Source organism: Trichoderma aggressivum, assembly GCF_033847375.1.
Source record: "Trichoderma aggressivum f. europaeum strain CBS 100526 chromosome Unknown scaffold_027, whole genome shotgun sequence".
In the NCBI taxonomy this organism is placed as follows: Eukaryota; Fungi; Ascomycota; class Sordariomycetes; order Hypocreales; family Hypocreaceae; genus Trichoderma; species Trichoderma aggressivum.
In genome coordinates this window covers 136,769-159,603 of record NW_026946393.1, presented here as the reverse complement: position 1 = coordinate 159,603, position 22,835 = coordinate 136,769, and the positions used below count along the sequence as shown (strand labels likewise).

The following is a 22,835-nucleotide window of genomic DNA, read 5'->3' as shown; positions in this document are numbered from 1 at the left end:
GCACAATATCAACTGTACTGCTGTGAACTTCTCCAAATCCTCCAAAACCCTGTTCGACAGCAGCGTCTCAGCCAGAAAGCTCCAACACCCACAATGGCGGCAGCAGACGCTATTCAAAGCATCGCAGCCGCGGAGAAAAGGGTCCTCACTGAGGAGTATGGGGGCAAGTTATCGAACAAGTTTATTGATGAGCTCAAGGCTGCCACGCTGTTCCAGTTCGACTGGGGTGAATTGTTAAGCGCTGCCCCGACTGCCCTGTACTTCATGGGCTCTTGTTGGTTGGCCGCCGCGAACCCAACGGCTGAAATGATCTCTCTGGCTGAAGTAGTGCCAGATGGGGGCTTCAAGTATTTGACAAATCTAAGGAAGCCGACGCTTAGAGCGTGTCTTGTCGACGGTGCGTGCCTATCTAAAGAACCATACACTTGAGGAGGGAGGAGAAGAAACATACCTACTGATGCTAATATCATGGTGCCCATGCAGTGTGCAACAATGGCGGAAGACAGGCTTTCACCATTGCCGGCAAAAACATGGACGCCTTGCACATGATAAGCCGGCGCATCTGTGATGAGAGAATCGATATAGTATTCAAGCGCTTGGGGCCGTGTACTGCCAACGCAGACGCCCTCGAAGACTTTAACGATGCCTTGCAAGATTTGTCCAGAGACGCACACAGGTGTGCCGAGTTGGCGACTGAGATGCGTGAGGCCTTTAGCAAATGGGGTAAGATGGTTGGCGAGTTGAACATGTGCACGGAAAACCAGGTGGGCAGCACGAGCATCCGCGCCTACGACGTCGCAACAGAGCAGCGCATGGCCGAGATCGAAGAGAAGTTCGCTGATGACGCATCCGACAACACCAAGACGCAGGTCGAAAAGGCGGCTCGCGAACTGGCAAAGTCGGAAGGCCGACTCGACAGAGCCGTCCGTGAGGTGCCTGGCCCATGGGCGACGGTCATCCAGGGGGCCGTCGTATGCTATACCCAGACGATACCAACACTCATGGCTGGCGCTCTCCCTGCCATCTTTGCTGGGTGTACAGAACACAAAGTCACCCATATACCAGCGCAGGTCGACATTCCTCAGGAGATGCCGCCGCCGCCGTATGACGATCCGTCCTACGCCAGCGCCGCCGAAATCAGGGATCTGGTCAACCACTTCTACAGCTTCATCGGTAGTGACAGCGGTCCAATCGACTGGGAAAAGTTCAAGAGGTCCCCAGGGGTCAACGGAACTCTTCGAGAAGACGGGAACCAAGCCGGAGACTGTCTGGCCTACCGAACCCAAGCAGCGGGCGCCAACGAACCCCAGGGGCTGGCCTATCTCTTGGGCACCTTGCGAGGCCTGAGGCAAAGCACAGATGTGACCGGCACAAAGGCAAACAACAAGCTGATGGAAGCGTATGGAATTCTCATAGAGGTTGGCACTGAGATCCAGATCCACCTGAGCCAGCAGAACAAGATCAACGCGGTGGCCAACCCCAGCGATCAGGTCGTCCGGGGCTGGAAAGAAAGAGTCAAGAAGGCCCAGACCAACGTGCTTCATCTTGCGGCCTCAGCCAACGCCAGGTCCTCCAGTAGCGTCCCGAGGCCGTTTGGCAACGTAAACATCCAGAGCTGGCCTGACTCGTCGGTGCAAAAGGCGCAGCTTAGCACGGCATTGCAGTCGGTGCAGATAGCTCAAGCGGCACTCGAAAGCGCGCAGTCGACATATGATGCCGCCCGCGCCAAACAGGAGCAAACTGCAAAGGCCATGGTCAGGATCCAGGCCAAGCTCAAGAAGCTCCGTGACGAGGGGCAGAATCTTGAAAAGATCAAAGACGTGTTACGCGATTGCATCTCGGTCCTGGTCGACCTGGCTGTCCAGATCCGCAAGCTGGAGCAGTTCTTTATCATGCTAGCCAACGTCATCGATCACATCGTGCTGCCGCGGGCTGAGACCTTCACACGCACGATGACCAAAGTCGGCCGTCGTGCTCTGAGAGACGGCGCCATCAACGCGGATGATATCACCAAGCAGACAATATATACCTCGACTCTACAGATCAAGGGCTATTTTAGCGTTTTGCAGGACATCTCAGAGATGTACACGCTTGTGCACCAGCGATATATCAATGAGGGTGTTGACTTGTGCTACCGCCTGTCCAAGGGCACGGCGAGCAACGACCCCATGTCCGAGCTGCAGGAGACCTTGGCTAGTTATTCGGATAAATCAGCCAAGGAGATTGCTGCGCTGGCCTCTGATAAGCAGGCAGGGGTCCTCCAATCTCTAAAGGACCGCGCCCGCAAGGCCCTGGAGCACACGCAGCTGATTGAGAACGAAGTCGCCAAGAGGGGGATTGCGGTTGAAGAGTCGGCCAAGTTGGCTATAAAAGAAGGCGGGGAGCAGTACTGCGCCGATGCTGCGAGGATAGTGAGCAACGATTTGAGCGTGACGGCTTCGGAACAGACAGACAGTTCGCTCTGCTGAAGGCAGGAGTGTATTTCATTCACATAGCCCTTACAAGATACATGGAGGACCAAGGTCAAATCGAAACACAATGCTGCGTAACTCTGCTCGATTAGAATATCAATCCGAATTTCATCCTCCACACAGACACAGGCTGTACTGCAATCAGCTGACAAATATGCCTCGGCGTTTAGAGCTCCCCTACTATTCGCTGTGAGAGTTGGAAAGGATCGATGCAAAAGAGGTGTACAAGCCAGGCAGCCAATATCAACGGTGCAACTGGAGGAGGCGGAGCGGGGTTTTGTCCTTGGCTGTCAATCATTTTCACGCCTTTGCAGAGTTGGTCGGGATGCTGCCGTACATACCCATCTTCAACTGAATACACAAACAATCATTAATCACATTCGTCCCGTTGTTTCTGATGATGTTCCGCCATGCGAAAAGGCTGCTATCTAGAAAATCTGAACAAACAGCCAACCGGTCGATTGCTCTAGACACCAATGGCGATTCTACTTTGAATGCCGTGGTCCAAGACGGCGATGGTACCGGAGCCATTTCATACCAGCCAATTCGGTCCTCAAATAATTCGCGAGACAGTGCAAGTAAACTTTCAGCATTACCTCCACAAGTTGTTTGCGAATCCCGTCATGGCCTAAAGGTACTCGTCAGCCAACCAGTCGATAAGAGAAACGCCGTGGACATTGTCGCTATTCATGGACTGAATGGCGATCGCGAGGGAACCTGGACCGACAAGACAACGAACGTTAACTGGTTAAGTAACGCGTCCTGCCTCCCAAAAGACGTTCCAAATGCGCGAGTCTTCAGTTTTGGCTATAACTCGGCCACATATTTCAGTCGGTCCAACTCAGATGTCCAGGACTATGCCTCGGAGCTCCTTGCAGAAGTAAAGGCTCATAGGAGGAGTGATGCAGAGAAGCGCAGACCCATCGTATTCATCTGTCATAGCCTCGGTGGTTTAGTATTCAAACAAGTATATTCACCTATGCTACCTGATGGGAAAATAAATGTGCTGACCACTATTAGGCGATAGTTAGAGCCCATGAACAGAATCAATTTTACTCGTCCCTCATGGAAAGTGTCCAAGGAGTGATATTCTTCGCAACTCCGCACAAGGGCTCGAGCCTGGCTTTCTGGGACCTTATTGGAACTCGCATCGTTCAAGCTGCTGCTTTTGGCTTGGCAGCTAACCCAAACTTACCCAAGGATCTCAAAGTTAACTCGGAGATGCTAAACCGTATATCTAATTCTTTTGCATATCGGGGATGGAATATTAAAATTCGGAGTTTCTATGAAACGGAATTTATGCCTTTCCTCAACTGTCGCGTAAGTACTGGTTCCGATATTCGAAACCATTTTATAACCATAGCAGACGCTGACTATCAAATAACAAAGGTCGTTGATAAGGATTCGGCCAGGCTAGGTTGGGGGAACGAACTCGATATCGCATCAACGGCAAACCATTCGAGTATCTGCAAGTTTGCCTCGGCAACCGACCATAGATACCAGACAGCCATCGATGCAATACTCGATATCATCAACACATCGGACGAGACAGCCACTCCTAGTGAGTCTTGAATGTATATCAGCAGAGGTCCTAGGGTTCTGATTGTGTTTTCAGCACTCGGCGTTAAGGAGGTGAGCTGTATTGGCCGGTTGAACTCGGAATATGAGCATCATCTTGACCAAGTGGATAATCCGGTTAGCGGAACCTGTGAATGGATTCTCTCACATCACAAGTGGCAACAGTGGCAATCGTGGCCGCACTCATCCTTACTCTGGATTACTTCAAACGCAGGCTGTGGGAAGTCCGTTACCGCAAAGTTTCTTGTCAACTATTTTAAAAGTAAACGAGGTGTAAATGCATCTCAAAGTTTTGGTTACTTCTTTTTTATGGATGGTATCGCTGGTCAGGACAATGCGACTGCTGCAGTATCTGGTCTCCTTCATCAACTATATCGTTCACAACATGGTCTCATTAGACACGCCTTGAACAAATTGGAAGGCAACTTGAGTCATATCAGGTTCTCAACTTTATGGCAGATTTTTGTCGATAGTATCAATGATGATTACGCAAAAGATGTTCTCTGGGTCCTGGACGGGGTGGAGGAATGCGAAGCACAATCGCTTCGCCAATTCATGAGGGCACTGTCGGCTCTTTTTGAGCCACAAACCGCCGCTAAAGGTACTATTCGGAACTGCAATCTCAAGGTTGTGCTGCTCAGTCGTCCAAGCAGTTTAATACAGCATGCTTTGGGCCTATTCCCGGAAAAGGACTCAGTGAATGGTCATCTCAGCAACAAACTCAGACTTTCCGGAGAAGACGAAAACCAGGCACTTACAGCAGACATCCTTCGGTTCGCACACTCGAAGATTAATGAACTCATGTTAGCATCTGCTCTCCCGGAGAATGTATTAAAGCATCTACAAGAAAGGCTCGTTGCTGGAGCTGATTTCACGTTTCTCTGGATATCACTAGTCATTAAAGTAGTCGAAGATTCAACATTAAACGGCATTTCCGTTGTACAGCTGGAAAAGATTTTAAACACCACTAATTTGGACAATATTTATCAGCAACTCTTGGAGGGTCCATCCAGGGCATTTCCTTCAAAGACAAGGAAACTTTTATCCATTATTCTAGCCTCAGCCCGGCCCTTGACTGTTGACGAAATGTGTGCAGCAATAGAGGTTCAGGAGAATTATGATGTCGAAGCAACCATTACTGGCGGATTTACAGCCGTTATGGAAAGGAGCAACAACAGAACTGCTAGGAAGGGCACCAACTATCCAAAAGGTTGGGCAGAGAATGCCGACGCTACCGGTCAGCAATCGCTTAAAATGCTTGAGGATCAGCTTCACAAGCCCTTTGATAACCATATACGCCAACTTTGTGGTCATTTCGTTCGGATTCGATGCGGCAAGCTATATTTCGTTCATCAAACGGCACGGACCTTTTTGACCAAAGCATCTTTCGAACTGCGTTATGAGCCGCACCCCACGCTTGCTTTGACTCATGGCGTTTCAGGGGAAGAGAGAATACCTGCTAATGACTCAAGAAGAATATGGTATCCCATAAAACAAGAGGAAGCAATTCATACTCTTCTCAACCTCTGTGTAAATTACATCAAGATATTTGCTCGTGAAGAAGAAGAAGAAGATGATGATGATGAACTTCAGGTGTGGAATGAAGAGCAAATTGCGCAGTATCTTGAGGTATGTAGGAGAGATCCCTCGCGAGCTTTCTTTCCATATGCAGCGGTACAGTGGGTTCGTCATTACCGATCGGTTCGAGATATGCTCATGTTTAAATATGATGAATTCCTTCAGCCCGGCACAAAGCTTTTCAACGTATGGATCAAAGTACACGGCAGCTGGAGAGAGGAGCATACGACGCGAAGCGGAGCTAAACAGATAAATGGATCAGCAGATGACCTTCAAGTCCCTGAGTTCAACCCAATTTGGGAACTTGGCAGACAATTCGAGGAGTTCGAAAAATGGTTTTCTGGGAAATGGCGTGTCGCATCTACCTCTGAAGAGACCAATCAAAGGATTGAAAATCTAAGACGTCAATTCGCCCAGAATCCGAAGCTTCATACCTTGAAAGAATTTCTCGATCAAGAGGAGTGGACCAGTGAAGCCAGAAATTACGAGCTTCTGGCATTCAGAGTTGAACAGATGAATCATTTGTTCACCGAACTCACCGACGAATGGTCTCAGGCTATCAATGAGTATAAGGAATATAAAATAGTTCTTGCAAACCCGGAGCAAACAAAGGACAAGAACGCTACAGCACATATTCGAGACATTCGGAAGAAAATGCAAATGGAAAAACAGCTCCTTGAAGCCCTCATGCATTTTGACCTTCTCAACTTGAGTGAAGCAGGACTTGAAGGGGATGAATTCCTGCTTGGATATTGGCAATCGAGAAGCTACAGCGAACGCTATCAGAAAGACTACGAAGGGGACGAGAAGCAGTATGATGGTGGTGGCGGTGACGGTGACGGTGTCGGTGTCGGTGGCGGTGGAGAGATTGCGGATGAAGATAATATCCCAGACTGGATTAAGCATTACATTCGAAAGAAACACGGAGCGGTGATTGCTGGTAGGTCTCATGTTACTGCTACTCCCGGTATACATCTCCCAGGGTTATCAAACCCTGAGACTCTATCATTCGATGATAGTGTAGGGTTGAGATTGGCAAGTGACCAGTCTAAACAGCGAATGCAGATGGGTCAGACTCAGCGCTCGATGGGTTTACCACGAGGATAGGGTGCTGTATCGAGTACTGTGGCCGCTGGTGTTGTAAGGTACATGTATGCTATAAATGAGACGAATGCATAGGTCTCTGGTTGGCCGTTTCGTTTGGAGGGTCGCGTTCAAGCAATGTTGTCAGTGGAAATTATTCGTGCTTTTCATCAATCATATATCGAAATGCGTGATTCTAGAGCGATTGAACCATGGGTGTAAGTGCTCGGTTCTGAGATAGTGCAGCTTATCAAATCACGGTGCAGGGCACTAGATATTTCAACGTAGTGACTATGTACGTACGAAGTCATCTGTTATTGACTATAACGTCACAGAGATGCGATCCTACGTAACAACTGTATCAAATTACATGTACCATTTTAGCCTTCATCTATTTCACAGGCCTCACGAAAAGAAATGTCTTGTGCGTTTTTATCTCTCTTCAAAGCCCAACAGAGAGACAGGCCATACTGCAATCAGCCGCTAGAGGTCCTCAATCCCATCTGCCAGACTATCCTCGATAGATATCCAGCTTTCCTGGCCAAAAAAGTCTTTAAGCAACTTCTGGGCTCTGGCTATAGGAACAACTTTTGAATAGTCACGGCCTTCATTTTCGGGATCGTCAGGAAACTCCTGGTTTGGGCGTAGTTTGCGCAAAATGTGAAGCACATCCGTCCAATTGTACTCTGTTGCAAAGGCGAATATGCGTTCTGCTTTGACATTGGGGTCAAGAAGGGCTGCCACGTGTAGACGAGCGGTATCTCTGACATCGACGAAATATTCTAGGTAATGCATCATGCTTAGCAATCGAACTCTTGTCGCCGTAACTAGAATCTCTTGTTCACTTACGTGGTGGCAGCAATCCAAGGGCAGAGTAGTTCCCCTTGAAAAAGTTACGAACGAAGCCCATGGTAGAACCGTGCATATGCTCTGGTATCAGAATTCGGCCAAACTTGAAATTCATTAGCCAGTCCATTGGAAAGGGGGAAATAGCCCGCGAGAGAGCCAAGAATCATGCCTACATTGCAGTTTGGCAATATAGTGTTAAGAACAAACCCGGGCTTGTTCTCTTCCACCCACTTCCATGCGGCCCGCTCCGCTTCAGTCTTCGAAGCTGCGTACGTTGTATAGCCTTGTGCAGACTCTGGTGCCTTGCCGCTCCATGCGAGAGCGACAGTATCATCGTTCCACGTATCTAAGAGACTGTTAGGATATGTGTGCGTGGCTGGTGTATGCCATTTATACTTACTCTCGTCGACTACGACGCCCTTTTTGTTCGGCTCAGGAATGATTGCCGCAGTAGAAGACGACGTCAGAACGAAGCGCTTCACTGACTCTTGGCTCGAAGCCGCCTTGAGGGCATTAATCAGGCCAGCTCGGACAGCCGGTATGACTTTATGAGGATCACTGGTGAGCGAAAGGTCCGTGGCCTAGGCGTAGATTAGTGACCATGGTATAGAGATTGACGTATCTGCCCATTTCTTACCACATGGATGATTCCGTTCATCCCTTTGGCAGCAGAGGCAAAGGCGTCCTCTTCTTCCATTGCTGGCACGACGATGCTCTCATATCTGCCCTTGCCGTATTTGTCTTCGAAAAAGCGATCTAGCCATGGCTTCTCTTGCCTAACAGTTCCGCGAACATTGTATCCCAACTGTAACAATATGTCGACAATATGTGATGCAATATACCCATTGGCTCCGGTGACTAGCACCCAACCTCCGGGGGGGATAGCGTACTCGGAAGGACCCATATTGTCAGAGATTGTGCTTGGACCTTTCGATTGCTTTTGAACTCTTCAATAATCTAATTGTTGGTATGATGGTAAAGCTTCACTGCCACCAGCAAGTCATTACGAAAGGGTAAGGAAGTTATATTATATCAAGACGCCTGGGCTAATTTGCCCTAATAATCTTGATATCCGGACACAAGTTAATTCCGTCATCTAAGGCTTCCACTCCGACTGGAGCACTTGATTAGCTGCTACTATCAGATTGGGCGAAAGATTGATTCAGGCTTTTGAACCCAATGTTGGAGCACAACCATTTGTTGAACCAGCTACTCCAGTTTTGTTGACACTCTAACATTGATTATCAATGCATATGTAAGTATCGTCTATAGTATATCGGGAAAATATCCTCAGAAACATATTTCTTGAGTTTCTATTCCCACGAATCACATCATACCGGTAAGCGTGATGATGTACTAATTCCTCCCAAGGAAACGGCAAATACATCCATATACTAGTAGTGTGTTCACCGTTACAAATCAGCAAGGTTTAAGAACGTAGTGGTATTATATTATGTGGGACCTCCTTGATTTGGCAAATGGTGTACCGTCCATACCTTATTTCCGCTACTCTTTGTATATCAGACTAAAATCCGAGCAAAAGTGAAGCTCCACACTCGCTCAAGAATTATACAGTCTTATATTCATCTGACATTGTATTTATAAATGGCATACACGCAAGTGGTGACAAATCAAGATAGGATGGCTTCGCTAATAAGTTCGCTTAGGATTTCGGATTCCACACAGCAGGGATGTGATTTACTATAGTGAGGTAAATAGATTGCCAAGATGGCTGTCCTATCAGATAGTTACAGCCAAGGAACCGAGCGATATTTGGATGAGGAGACTTGCTCAAAACCTCCCATATGGTTGCCTCATGCAGAAGTTGAGCGCCAGGGTTGAGTGATGCCTCTGTATCACCATATTCGATCAACCTTGGCTGTTTCATGTAACAATCGAGAGGCAAAGGCCTGGGCGCTTCGGTTAACTCGAGGTCAACCTTGTGCCAGATTATATCCAGGGGGATTTCGTGGAGGTCCGAAGGTAGGAAATCAACCGTGGAGCCAAGAGAAAGGCGACGCTGAGATAAACAGTAGAAAAACTGGTCGCCTTGTCGGAGGATGGCTTTGGTGTGGGAAAATTCCAGATCTCCATCCTTCTCAGAGAATGTCTCGGCTTGGTCATAAACTTCCATGCTGCAATGTGTTGTCGAAGTTGCGACACGGTCACTTAATCGTCTTGTGTCTAGAGTGTCCGAACCAGCGATTCCGAGTGTTGCATTGGCAGCATTAGAATGGTCCTGGGCCGCCTAACAAGGTCGAAAAGGTTGTGCCATATGCCGAGAGATAGCTACGATCAGGAGTAGCGTTCGATATCTATTCCAGGTTATGTAAGCTTCAAGTGTTGGCTTGCTGGGTAGGCTACAGATTCCTTACCGAATATCAAGGGTAGCAACTTGCTGAGATCCTGCGAATGGTGGTGAATGGCACGGGTTGCTGTCGGACTTTGTGCTTCTCCCTTCACACAGAGCGGGGTTTCCGAATAGCCCAAATAATGCAAAAGAAGTTGTTACTGTAGCAAGTACCAGAGGGGAGTAGCAGAGAGTAAACAAGTGTTTGCTTAAGGATCAAAACACAAGCCAGCAAATTAGATGTAGAAATTGGCTGCAAGAGGGGCTGCGACTGAAATCAATCGTGAGTATGTAAATATCAAAGCAACGTGCTCTATCAAGGCATTTACCCTGCTGGGTATGCAGTATGCACACCTCTCTAATACACATCCGACCCGTGCACGGTGTTGTTACACAAAATCGTGGTAACCAACAGCATTCACCGCGTCCTGCTGTTGAGTGGCGCTGGGGCGTTGCCGCCACGTCTCATTTCCAAGGTCTTCCAACACTCTCTTCCTATTCAAACAGAGTCCTTCCGTGGGATGAGCTGAGAATTGAGAACGCGCAGAGTCAACAGCCATGGATGAAGATTCGCCAATACAGAGCTCGAGGGCTAATTCACATGGCACACGCGGCACAGTGCTAGAAACTGCTCAGCCGATTCATTCTACCAATTCCCAGCAGCCCAAGCCAGACCTCCAGCCATCCTCTGAATCGCCTCCCCTGCTGACAGGACTTCCCCGTGAGCTTTTGGGTAACATCGTGGGCCGGCTTGAAAACAGCGACATCAAGAATCTCCGTCTCTCTTGCAAGCTTCTTGCGAGTGCATTGGCCTTGCGCATCAATCGCGTCTTCCTTTCCGCGAACCCGCTTAACGTCAAAGTTTTCCGCGCAATTGCCGACCATGAGGAATATCGCCACGGCGTTACTGAAATTGTCTACGACGATGCCCGGCTCCCGCGATCTGCTTTTGAGGCTCAAGCGATACGGCGGCCCGAAATGTTGATCACAGGCCCTCCTCCGGACCCTCTCACGCCGTGGGAGGCAGAATTTCAGTCAACAGCTCAGGAAGCAGATGAAGAGTGGTTTCAAAGCGCGCGGAAAGAGAACCTACGAGAGATCAGCGCCCACAAAAGTCATACCAAAGGCCAATGGGACAGTCCCGCAAGGACAGAACAGGCAGAGAGTGAGATGTCATACCAAGCATCGTGGGCATACTATCAGGATCTGGTCCGTCAACAAGATGAAGTTATCGCAAGCGGTTCTGATAAAGAAGCTTTTATATATGGCCTCCGACAATTCACTTCATTACGAACTATCACCGTCACGCCTGCCGCCCACGGGATGTTGTTTAGCCCTCTGTATAAGACACCAATGATTCGAGCCTTTCCATTTGGCTTCAACTACCCTCTTCCCCGCGGTTGGCCGGCTCGTGATGAAATAGAGCCTGCTTTAGATGCTGCTCCATGGGTTAATGAAGAGAACGAAGCTTGGGCAGGGCAGATTAGAGCCAATTGGCGTGGTTTTCTGCTCGTCGCTCATGCTCTAGCACAGGAACAACACCACCACCAAGTGTCCGAGTTTCTCATTGATTCCAATCAACTTCAAACTGGGATCAGCGGTCGCCTATTTGAGCAGCCTTGCGAAGCGTACGCAGATATAGCGTCGATCCTCGAGCTTCCCGGCCTGCGACATTTCCATCTCTCCATCAACCTTGAGGGACAGCATTACTATGACTGGCCAGCGTTTCGGAGTGGTCTCATGAAGGAAGCTCTTTCTAAAGCTGTGAATTTGGAGCAATTCACCCTGGAAACTGATATGGAATTAGATGAGGTGGATGAAGAAGTACCGCCCTCGTTGGAGGACATTATCCCAATTAACTGTTGGCCAAAGCTTCGACATTTCAAATTGTGGAATTGGCATATTAAGAACAACTCTGATTTGCTCTCATTTTTAGGCCAACTTCCGCAGACCCTACAATCACTTGAGCTCGGCGCTCTGGCCCATTATCACTATGAGGAGAATTATGTTGATCTAGTACAAGATATGCGTGACGCCCTAGGTTGGCGAGAACGGAATATTCGCCCCAGAGTCAAGATAACCGTACCTCGCAAAGGTTATTATAGAAACGGTCACACTGTCCAAGTTGATAAAGAAGTCGACGAGTTTCTATATGGATGTGGTGATAATCCGTTTGCAGGAGAATCTAACGGTGGTGAAATGCCTCCTCGTGGTGTGGGGGTTACTCGTGATGCATTTCTTGAGGACTTTGAGGGGCCTTGGGAACTTTTACCTTGGCAAAACGCTCGCACATCCGGCTAGACATACAGTAAAGTCTTATACAACGTTGGCAATATATCCTGAAGAGTAGTTTTGGTTTAGCTTTGACCTTGAACCTTTACTTACAACAATCTACGTGCCATTACTATGGGTTGAAGCTCATTTGACTCTAGATTTTTTTATTAACTGGTAGATGCGTCTTTAATTGAACTAGAGGTCACATTTTATTGGCGTAAACGTTTAGATATTGACGCAGAGGTACACGTTGGCTTGGAGCCCCGAGTACTTGATCCGTTTTGACCACAGGATTCCAGGTGTGAGAGGTGCCTGTCTGGTGGGAGACTGTATTCTGGCACAATGCCGTAACAGCTATCCCACCGTCTGAACTTTATAAAACTCGCTGCACGTGGATGGCATGCCTGTCTGCACTGGTGGTGGCGTAACGATTCCGTCTGTCAATGTCGTTGTAAAAGTTTCTTCTATGTCATCGTCATCAAAATACCCCAGGGGGACGCCACCAGGCTCCGTCGTTACACAGTAGTATGTGCCAACCGCAAATCCTGAGCAATCTTGGTTGACTGAGGGATTCATGGAATAGAATTGATCGATTGTCAGGTAATTTAGATCAACGACTCTCGAGCAAGACTCGCCTGCGCTTGGCGCATACCAATTAGTGCAATTTGATGGCTCTCCACTTGCACGGGGGCTGGGAGGAGCTGCGGTTATTGATGGATCTTATGAGTCAAAGAGTTAACAACTCGTATTGGTGGTTTCTGGGGGCGCCCTGTATACTAAGGCCACAAGTCTACTACATTACTTACCAGGTGTAGGGGATACCAAGAGTACGCAATAAGAACTATTTGCGGCAAGCGTGCAAGGGTACGTGTAACTGGATATAGCGGCAGAACTGCTAGAAGTGCCGAAAGCAGTGGTTGGGCTGGCTGTGCAGGATGTTACTTCGGAGACTGGGGCGCCGAAAGGAGCGTCGTCTTGGTCGAGTGATGGATTCCAAAGAATAAATTCCTAAAATGACCGCTGGTTAGCTGGCGATATACTGATGGAGGTTTAGGAAAGAGATAAATCTCCGGAAGAAAAAGTGATCAATTCATACCTCGCGTGTAATTCCATAAAGCCAAGCCAGGTTCCAGCAGTCTGCAGCTAGATTTTCCGTAGTGTTTGTGCTATTCACATAAACGTAGCTTTGGCAATTGCCCAGAAGTCAGCCCTAAACTTGAAGCAATAATGAGAGGACCGGCGATCTTCTTACTCATAGCAATCTTTCCGCGTGTAATTCGCAATGGGAATGATAGAGTCGCTCACGGGCCAATTCGCCAGAGGATTGTCAATTTTTGGCAGTGAAGTAGAAGGAGTCTGGTTAAAGGGCGGTGTTGTAGCGCTAGGGCCATAATAGCCAGGATATGTGGAAATATATCCAACGGGCTGGACACAGTAATGGTAGCCTGGCTCTAAATTTGTACAATTTGACCATACTTCAGAGTTTAAGAAGATGCTGTAAATTCCGAGGTTAGTCGTATGTGCACTTGGGAACTAAGAACACGGCATGACAACTTACAAATCCTCGAGAAGAATGCCAAATTTCGTAGTTAGGAGAGAACAATCCTCTCCATCAGATATCAGGTAATAATGGGCGCAACGAGAAGTCGTCTGATCTAATGTTGGCGATGGGACAGAACTGTTGCAGATGTTAGTCGTGCTACAAATTAATCGTTTCAATTAGTTGACAGGAAATAGGAAACTTGCGCTGTTGTGGTCGCAATCACAGTTGCCCTGATTGTGTTACTAGTTATGGAGAATTGGCCTTGAGGGTTACGAAGGCATATGCTGTTACCGATGAAGCTCGCGAGATTCCTGTAGTATTCGATATCCTTGATTAGCATCTCTGTCATACGCCATAACATCTGCTCGCATCCTAGACACATACGAGCATCCGGGATCAATTTCTGGATTCCAAGAAGGTAGTTGAGCATAGGTGATGTTATTATGACTGCAGATGCCGATGCACGTATCATTTGAATTGACAGTATACTGCTGGCAATTACTCCTAATTGCTGCTGCCTCGGAAGCCGATACTCCAGCGAGGGTGAGAAGCCCCAGGCTCAGGTGCTGGGATTTCATTGCAGCTTTGCAGGCTGAAGTCTTCGAGTGGAAGAGGAAAATAATCCACCAGGCAAAGGGAAGGACACAGAGAGATTCCTAGAATGGATAATAAACTAAGACCAATTTGACAGAGAGAAAGACAAGAACATACGTGAGATATTCACAGCTCCTAATCCTTTTGATTCTATTACTTCAAGTACGATTGACTTGACCGCTAAATCCACGCGGATTGTTTGCTGAAAGCTGATACCCACTCCCTGATCCATCATGCTTTGATTTCATTGACTACTATTGGCGGGGCGGAGATCTCTCTCCCTCGCCCCCTTTCTCTTCAGTTTGCTTTTTTCTCCAGCTGAGACCAAAAATGTCGGTGAGCTCAGGATTCACCTCCGCTCGCGTCGTACTCACCTGAAAATAGGTCAGCATCGGACACATTCTCTCGGTCGCTGTTGGTCGAGATGTCCTGGAGATGTGGGACCGACGGAAACGCACAGAGGGGGGGAACCCATTCAAAATCCTCCCCAAACATGTTAAGGTTATAATTATAGTTATTCACACCTTTGTACGGAGTACATTTCACGCGTTTGTTGACCACGCTTGTCTGTATTCATTGCCCCATTGAATATGCACCGTATTGCACGCTTCATAACTACTGTATATTCACAACAACCTAGGAGTAACAGTAACGCAGATTAGGTTTCGCCTCTTTATATCTCTTTTGTATCTTTTCCCTATGCCAATCTGTCGGTACCTGTGATCATCTCACGACTTGAGACTCTTAGTTCCACTAATAGTACTAATTATCATTCTCCCCCAAGGAAAAAATAATTTCATCTCATTCCCCATTAGGCTGTCTACTTCATGGCTAACTGATCGTAGTTATTGCTATGGGATAACTACGGGCTCGACTATAGAAAACCAGATTCTTACATTGCTAGAAGTCCTGTCATGTCGTTTATTTGATTTAAATTATGAAACAAAGATAAAGATTCACATGTGAACCAGACTTGTGCTGACGTTGGTATGGAGAAGATTTTTGGGGGGTAGCAAACACGTCTATGCAGCTTTCCTATCTCCGAGTCATGAAAAGCTCATCCGACGTCGTATAAGGGAGCTGTTGAGCCTCATGTATTCCTTGTGTCTGATTAGGCAGACAGAGAAAAAGTACTTATTCCTATCGCCAATGCCTCTTGTTTCTACTAATCTTCAACCTTAAGAGCCTTTCGCTTTTCCATTATGCTATCACTAAGACAGCAGCCATCATGGCTCTTTGCCACCCTTCTACTTATAGTTCTGGTCTCTAATAATCCCGTTGTATTGAAACCCGTCACAGCATCTCCTCACCATCACCATCGCTACCAACATCATATCCGTCACGCAGAAGCCAACAAACTCTCAGTGGCGGGCAATCTCCGGTCATCGCCTCATCTCTCTGTAGATCTAGAAACAAAGGCAGACACGCCAAACGCTCCTGGTCAGGGCGATTTCACATGTGGCCCTGATAAGCCATGTTTCAACAAAGCCTGTTGTGGTGACAGCGGTTGGTGTGGCTATGGTCCAACATACTGTGGCAAAGGCTGTCAATCTAACTGCGATGCTGCTGCTGAATGTGGCAACTATGCTAAAACTTTTGGCGCCGTTTGTCCTCTCAATGTCTGTTGCTCTGAATTTGGCTTCTGTGGGACTACTGCAGACTTCTGTTCCAACGGGTGTCAGTCCAACTGTGTACAACCTAAACCCTCAGGCACACCAAGCAACATTCAAAAGAGGATAGTTGGCTACTGGGAAGCATGGAACTCACAGCACTCATGCGGAAACATGGACGTTGGAGAAATTCCCGTTACATATCTCACACATCTAAACGTTGCTTTTGGATACATTTCCCAGGACTTGAAAATCACTAACATGGACGGTGTACCATCTGAAGTTTACAGAAATGTAGGGAATTTAAAGGCTCGAAATCCCAGTCTAAAGATTATTATTTCGCTGGGAGGCTGGTCATTCAGCGACCCTGGTCCCTGGCGCAGCGTTTTCCCTACGCTGGCCGCTTCACCGAGTAACCGTTCCACGTTTATTCAGAACCTGCTGGGATTCTTGTCTGAATACGGATATGATGGAGTCGGTAAGTTAAGAAAAACTTCGGAACCCAAGAGACTTGCAATCTGTTATTGGAGTGTTAATCTTTTATGATAGATTTCGGTAAGTATTGAGCTTACATGGATCGCAGTAAAGCAATCTCTTCCGTGTGGTTTGCGATTCGCCCCTAAGTATTGCCCAACAGGCCAACGGGAATTTTGAATGGCCACTTTCAGACCCTTTGTGCTTAAATAGCAGCTAAAAGATAAACCAGAGCGAATGCTAATTCTATTTATAGATTGGGAATACCCCGGTGCGGATGATAGGGGTGGTAGCGACGCGGATGCTGCCAACTATGTTGCCCTGCTTAAAGATTTAAGAGAGGCCATCGATACTAGCACTAAGGATTACATTTTAACCTTTACTGCTCCCACATCATACTGGTATCTGCGGCACTTTGATATCAAAGGCATGGCAGCTTATGCTGATTGGATTAATCTCATGTCTTATGATCTTCATGGAACCTGGGATAGCAAAAACCCGATTGGAAGTCAAGTTCTTGCACACACTAACCTCACGGAAATTGACCTAGCTTTAGACTTGGTGAGTCTGATGTATCTGTTGGGTCTTATGATGGCCTTTATCAACCACTATGCTGACGGTGATGTGACCACGCACAGTTTTGGCGAGCAGAGGTCAAGCCTTCTAGCATTGTCTTGGGCCTAGCATTTTATGGCCGGACATTTAATCTCAAATCTGCATCTTGCTGGAAACCAGGCTGCCCCTTCAGTGGCCCTGGAGATGCGGGTCAGTGTACTGGCACCGCGGGCATCTTGTCATACAGAGGTTAGTGCATCTTGAGGCCTTTGGGCGGTGACAGCATTTCAGAGAAAATTCTGACATCGGCAATCGCAGAGGTCCAATCTATCCTTGATCGAACTGGTGCTACCTCATACTTGGATAAGGACGCAGCCGTCAGGTATATGGTATATGGCAATGACAGTTGGGTTTCGTGAGTCCTTACCTTTCTACGAGATGTCTCGGCCACAACAAATCCAAGGACGAGCTGACACGAATAATGCAAGATATGATGATGAGACTACATTCCAAACCAAGATTGACTATGCCAATAAACTTGGCCTCTCAGGGCTCTTGATATGGGCCCTCGATCTTGATAGCAGCGGACTCGATGCGCTCAGAGCCGTCTCAGGCCCTATTGGCCCCGCTGGAATTGACAGCTCGTACTCGCTTGTTGATCTTAAGAACTTGTTTCCAACGGAAGACCTTCCTCTCTCAGGCACTAGGCCGGAATTTGGTTTTGTTCCATTTGGCAGCAGTGGTTCTTTAGCTGACCCAAGCCCTGATTCTGGGCCATTCGGCTTTCTCTTAATTGCAGGCGACTCGCATGTTATCGCAAAATTGAGGAAGAGAGACGGTGATCCCGAGCCCATGGTTTTTCTTGATTGCCCCTTCGGTGTTAAAGACCAACCGAAAGATAAAGCACAAACGGCCAGAGTAACATGCCTAAGTGAAGATTTGAGAGAGTGCTTCCGTGTGTTGGAACGTGGGGTTGAAGGCACTATTGTCGAGATGCCAGACAATGTTAGTCTTGTTCTACACATCACTTTTCTTTAGACGCCGCTATTTGCTAATCAGAGTCTACTACAGTGCGCTCCGAATATGTTCGCTAGAGCTATTTCTCTAGAAATTTCAGTTGGTTGGTCACTATATACTCTTGTTACCTAGTACTTGATGTTTTAGAACACCGCTAATCGACGTATAGATCAGTCAATCCCTCCAAGTGTAGGCAGGGCTCCCACCTCTCCCGTCTATGACTTTTCTTTTGACTTCAACCTCGGCCTTATGAGAAGAGACACAAACAATACAAGCATTCGAGTGGATTACTCCAACGTTAAAGGCTACTGGGACCATCTTGTGGATACACCTGGTATCCAAAGCCGCGACGTCAACAGTCTAAAGTCTCGGTTTTTTGCTCCAACTACCGTTGACTGGAACTCAGTGTTTGAGAAAGAGTACTTTGATTGGTCTCCTAGCGACGCTACAAAGATTAAGGACGACTTAAACAGCATTCTCTTTTGGCAAACTGCAAGAGATTGTGATATCGAGGGCACAAGCTTCGGTGAAGGTTTCGGCGCTTATGTCCAAGGCACTATCGATGCAGACTTCTGGTTTGGGTTTTCTATGATTGTACGACTCCTGGCTTTTTCCTCTCGTTAATTGCTCATCGATTTTGCTTTCTCATCAAGAAGAAGTAGCTGACCAAATTACAAATAGGCCACGCTAAAGAATGCTAAACTTAATGTCGATCAAGCCCATGGTTTTCTTAAAGCAACTGGCAAGACAGATCTGACCTATGGCATCGGAGGCGTTGGAGATGTTGATATATCCAAAGCTCGCATGGGCAATCCAGCCTTGAGTCAGGAAGACATTGTTAACCTTAAAGGACACACTATTAATACTGCAACCTCCGGAGGACTCATCTCTTTTAATCCGTATTATAAGGTCAAGTATGAGATGGCTACACTAAATGGATCGGGTTCCCAAGACTTTTCAAGTAGTACGGTCACATTTGATGGACGAATGACTACGCGCATTGTTACAGACCTTGGCAATTTCCAAGCCAACTTCCCCCCTCAATCAGGTCCCTTCCAAGAGATTAATGACGAGAAGCGTCAGAAGAATAAACTTTCCATTCCTCAGGATGACGTCCTCTATGGTACTTCCTCCTATGGTGGGCAGATTGCCATTGGTACAGTCCTCACCTTTGGATTAGAGATGAAATTCCTGATATTTGGAGATTTATTCAAATGGGTTCTTGGCACGCCCAAGGTGAGTACACTCTATTCTTCACATCCATTAGACGTACTAACTGATGATAGCTGGAACTTGCATACAACACTATGGAAATCTTTACATTCTCTCAAGGGAAAGGGAGGGATTCTGGAAGCGTGTGTACTGGCTACGACGTGACGTGAGTTCAAAATACGTTTAACATTTGGGCTCGATGAGTTCTAGGTTGACTAACATAGCCGAAAACAGCACCAGTGTCTACCAAGTAGTTGACAAAGCGTGAGTACCACCCAGAGACATTTCCCCAAACTATTCTAGGCCAAAAGACTTGCTGGGCGGGGGGTAGGATTAGCATATTCATTTGGACATACGTCCATTGCTTATACTTAATGTACATACGGACTAATTCGTGCAACTATAGCGAATCTCTTGGTTGGGGTGATATTCCCAGCGATGCATTGGCAGAACTCACCTATGACCGGGTAACATTCCCTACATGCGTTTGTTTCATTTGGCATACTAATTTTCGTTCAAAGCAAAAACCTACCGGGGAGCATAAGTGTTATCCAAATATAAATAAGTCTCTACAGAAGAGAAACAGATTATTCCATCAAAATGCCTCTAAACCAACCACAGAGTCTACCTATGGTGGGATATTTACCTCTACCCATGATCGCACAAAGAATAATGCCCAGAATGAGTCTGGTGAGGATGCCCTCCACTCTCGACAGATAGGCTCAATGGGTGGTTGGGGCTACGGGGGAGACGCATTCATTAATCCAAATCTCTATTTCGGAGAAACTCGGGGCCTCCTCACATTTGGCGACGCCGAGCGCAAGACTAAATTTCCATGTGTGGATGGAATGTCCTGCGGCTATGATGACGAAGAAGGCAACCGGTGCTGCGGATGCGCCTCGATGGACTTTCGCTATGGTCTTTCCGATATGCCACCCTGCTCTATTTGTGAACCGCACCCAGACCCGTGGCTGGATTCACAAACCATCCTGAGAAGAGATGAGCAGGCCAACACTGATTGGTTCTCTCAAATCGACAAACGAAAACCCAACGTGGCGAGTATGGGGTTCAAGAAAATTTCAATTTGCAAGAGCGATTATTTACCAAAACAGCCGTATAAATATCCTTCTTTTCCTAATCAAGCGACCTTTCCTTGGGACGGCATTCAAAACGGCAAATGGGATACAGTATCCAAGTATTGGGGCAACACATCGGCTTCTTGCACAAATTGGAATGCGGGCAACGTCATGCCAGCAGATACCATATATATTCCCAATGGGCTCGGAGGATCCATCCCGGTAAGGCCACCTTACGAAAGTATGTATCTCGCCACCAATTCCCTTCTCTGGCATAATGCAGCGCGGCTAATAGAAAGCGACGTGCAGCTGAGCACCCGTTTGAAGGCCAGCTTATCGCCGACTTCTTCAACTTTTGGTTGATGAAGGGGAGATTGAACGACATCGATCCGACAGTGCACTACTCCCCGCCACTGGCTGACTGCACTTTCATTGATGCCTATATCAACGCCCCGAGTATATTCCCAATCAAACAAGCCAATGGACGGCGTAGACGTCAAGATGCCAGCCTTCCCGAAATTCTATTAACTGAACTCGGTTGCACAGATCACTTGGACAGATTGGCAATCTTTCTGGCAAGACCCAATCACAGAAAGGGCGGTGTAAGTTCCATCTTCTTGGTTTTTCATTCCTATATGCAATTAAACAAAGTCATAAGACTTACCATCTCACTTGGATGTCCGCTGACGCATATCAGATATTCATGGGAAACAAAGTAGTAGATATGAAGAAGTTCAAACAACAGACTGCGGAAGAGCAGCTCCTAGTAGCTAAAGAAGTTGGTAAGGCTTGCGCTATTCTTTGTAGCGGCTCTCAATTTGAGACTTACGAACTAACTACCTACTTCCCTTTGTTATTATTATAGGTCTAGTCTTCACCTACCTCAACTCACCAGAAATCTGGGACATGTTTTGTGCTTCATACGAGGCCATGTATGATCATATGGGCTTCTATGACAGTTGGTACTCTGTCAATGGTCCAGGTATCATAATAAACTTCCAGGCTGAATGGAAAAAGTATATTCGCACCGCTCTAGACGCAGCCGTGACCCGCTCGCGGACTGCGTTCGATAACATGTATCAGCAGCAGTATGTTTTCTCTCACGCCCCTAAACGCTGAATGAGATGGCTAATGAGTTTTTGTATAAATTATAGCAAATATGCACCGCTGGCTTCCCAATTTTGGCATGCATGGTGGTCCAACAATTTTTGGAATCGGCGTTTGATCAAGCTGGATAAGGTGTGCACTCACTTGGATAAAACTAAAGTCGTTTGATCACAATCGACTGTAATAGAAGAGTATGTTGTATTTGAGGCCTGATATCTAATATATCGCCAGTATATAGCTTTAATAAAGCTTCTTTTGTCACAACTTTAAGAATGGTTGAGTGATAATTTAGATGTTTGCGGAATGTAACATTAGGCCGGAAGCAGTGTTAAGTTATTTTTTTTATAAAGTAATATAGCCTATTACTTTAGTATTAAAGAGAGTAATTATATAAAGCACTTTAGTATTATTTATTATTACTTCTTATATTAATTTAATTAGGGTAGATTATTTTTAATCCTAGGTATATACTTATTTCTTTATATAAGAGGTTAAATTAGGTTATGACACCTTAATATAAATGATGTTTAGTAAGTCTCTTATTAACATAATTAAAAATATTTTAGCTTCCTTATATAACATCCATTAATAACCCCTAATAGTATTAGCTTTATAGTTAAGAAACTAAGTTAAATAAGGCGAAGGAATCTTTATATATATCTAAGGACAATAAGAAAATTAACTTTAATGTTATCTTCACTAATTTATCTATATCTTTCAAGTGTCATTTATATATATCACAGTTAGGATTCGCATTATTAGCCAATTATAGAGAGCATTCATATCGCGTAGTCTTATTGGCACACTGTATGCTATGGAAAGTGATGTCTTCTACACATCTGCGAAATGTCGTGGTCCATTTCTATTCCGTTGGCTGATCTTCCTCCAGTTGTGTAAAACTACCCTCTTCCTACTTGAAGCAACACACACAGTGATCTGGCGTAAGTTCATAAACTTCATATCTGAACTCTATATGTTAGTAACTTGTATAAAAAGAAGTGAAGAGCCGTGATAACTTACTATTGGAGTTTTATTTCAGATTTTCTGGCGAAAAGCTTACTGGTCGTACTCGCCATAGTTCTTGGTCCAGGGGATGTTGCAACGCTTGGTGATGGTTCCATCAGGCTCAACGAAGGAGCCGCAGCCGCGCTCCTCAACGTCACGCTTCTCATCGTATTCGCCGTAGTTCTTGGTCCAAGGGATGTTGCAACGCTTGGTGATGGTTCCATCAGGCTCAACGAAGGAGCCGCAGCCGCGCTCCTCAACGTCACGCTTCTCATCGTATTCGCCGTAGTTCTTAGTCCAAGGGATGTTGCAACGCTTGGTAGTTGTTCCATCAGCTTCAACAACCGAGCCACATCCAGGAGTGGGTGCGGCCAGGCCGAGAGCAGAGAGGGAGAGAACAACGAGAGATGAACTGAACTTCATGTTGTACTTCAAAAATTTGAAAGTTTGGTATAGTTT

The 22,835-nt window shown here is 46.6% G+C and overlaps 6 protein-coding genes across 6 annotated transcripts; 3 read left to right on the top strand and 3 right to left on the bottom strand.

The window, feature by feature from the left end:
- Positions 1-93: 93 nt before the first annotated feature.
- Triagg1_6689 (uncharacterized protein) lies at positions 94-6,734 on the top strand (the record flags this gene model as incomplete). Its single annotated transcript, XM_062901341.1, has 8 exons — positions 94-397; positions 484-2,411; positions 2,564-2,603; positions 2,921-3,426; positions 3,492-3,791; positions 3,861-4,032; positions 4,087-5,678; positions 5,793-6,734. 8 exons carry the CDS (start codon positions 94-96, stop codon positions 6,732-6,734), a joined length of 5,784 nt encoding a protein of 1,927 aa, XP_062754305.1.
- A 459-nt stretch (positions 6,735-7,193) lies between these two features.
- Triagg1_6688 (uncharacterized protein) lies at positions 7,194-8,463 on the bottom strand (the record flags this gene model as incomplete). The annotated part of the gene is made up of 5 exons (XM_062901340.1): positions 7,194-7,492; positions 7,560-7,662; positions 7,733-7,905; positions 7,960-8,140; positions 8,197-8,463. The coding sequence occupies 5 exons, from the start codon at positions 8,461-8,463 to the stop codon at positions 7,194-7,196; spliced, it is 1,023 nt and encodes a 340-aa protein (XP_062754304.1).
- A 759-nt stretch (positions 8,464-9,222) lies between these two features.
- Triagg1_6687 (uncharacterized protein) lies at positions 9,223-9,693 on the bottom strand (the record flags this gene model as incomplete). The annotated part of the gene is made up of 1 exon (XM_062901338.1): positions 9,223-9,693. One exon carries the CDS (start codon positions 9,691-9,693, stop codon positions 9,223-9,225), a length of 471 nt encoding a protein of 156 aa, XP_062754303.1.
- Positions 9,694-10,467: 774 nt separating this feature from the next.
- On the top strand, positions 10,468-12,210 carry Triagg1_6686 (uncharacterized protein; the record flags this gene model as incomplete). The annotated part of the gene is made up of 1 exon (XM_062901337.1): positions 10,468-12,210. The coding sequence occupies one exon, from the start codon at positions 10,468-10,470 to the stop codon at positions 12,208-12,210; it is 1,743 nt and encodes a 580-aa protein (XP_062754302.1).
- A 3,894-nt stretch (positions 12,211-16,104) lies between these two features.
- On the top strand, positions 16,105-21,383 carry Triagg1_6685 (CAZyme family GH18; the record flags this gene model as incomplete). The annotated part of the gene is made up of 17 exons (XM_062901336.1): positions 16,105-16,408; positions 16,480-16,485; positions 16,661-16,965; positions 17,043-17,208; positions 17,278-17,374; positions 17,448-17,964; positions 18,019-18,079; positions 18,146-18,570; positions 18,658-19,212; positions 19,263-19,354; positions 19,423-19,452; positions 19,595-19,655; positions 19,710-20,505; positions 20,574-20,720; positions 20,811-20,866; positions 20,962-21,046; positions 21,130-21,383. 17 exons carry the CDS (start codon positions 16,105-16,107, stop codon positions 21,381-21,383), a joined length of 3,957 nt encoding a protein of 1,318 aa, XP_062754301.1.
- A 1,044-nt stretch (positions 21,384-22,427) lies between these two features.
- On the bottom strand, positions 22,428-22,799 carry Triagg1_6684 (uncharacterized protein; the record flags this gene model as incomplete). The annotated part of the gene is made up of 1 exon (XM_062901335.1): positions 22,428-22,799. The coding sequence occupies one exon, from the start codon at positions 22,797-22,799 to the stop codon at positions 22,428-22,430; it is 372 nt and encodes a 123-aa protein (XP_062754300.1).
- Positions 22,800-22,835: the final 36 nt, after the last annotated feature.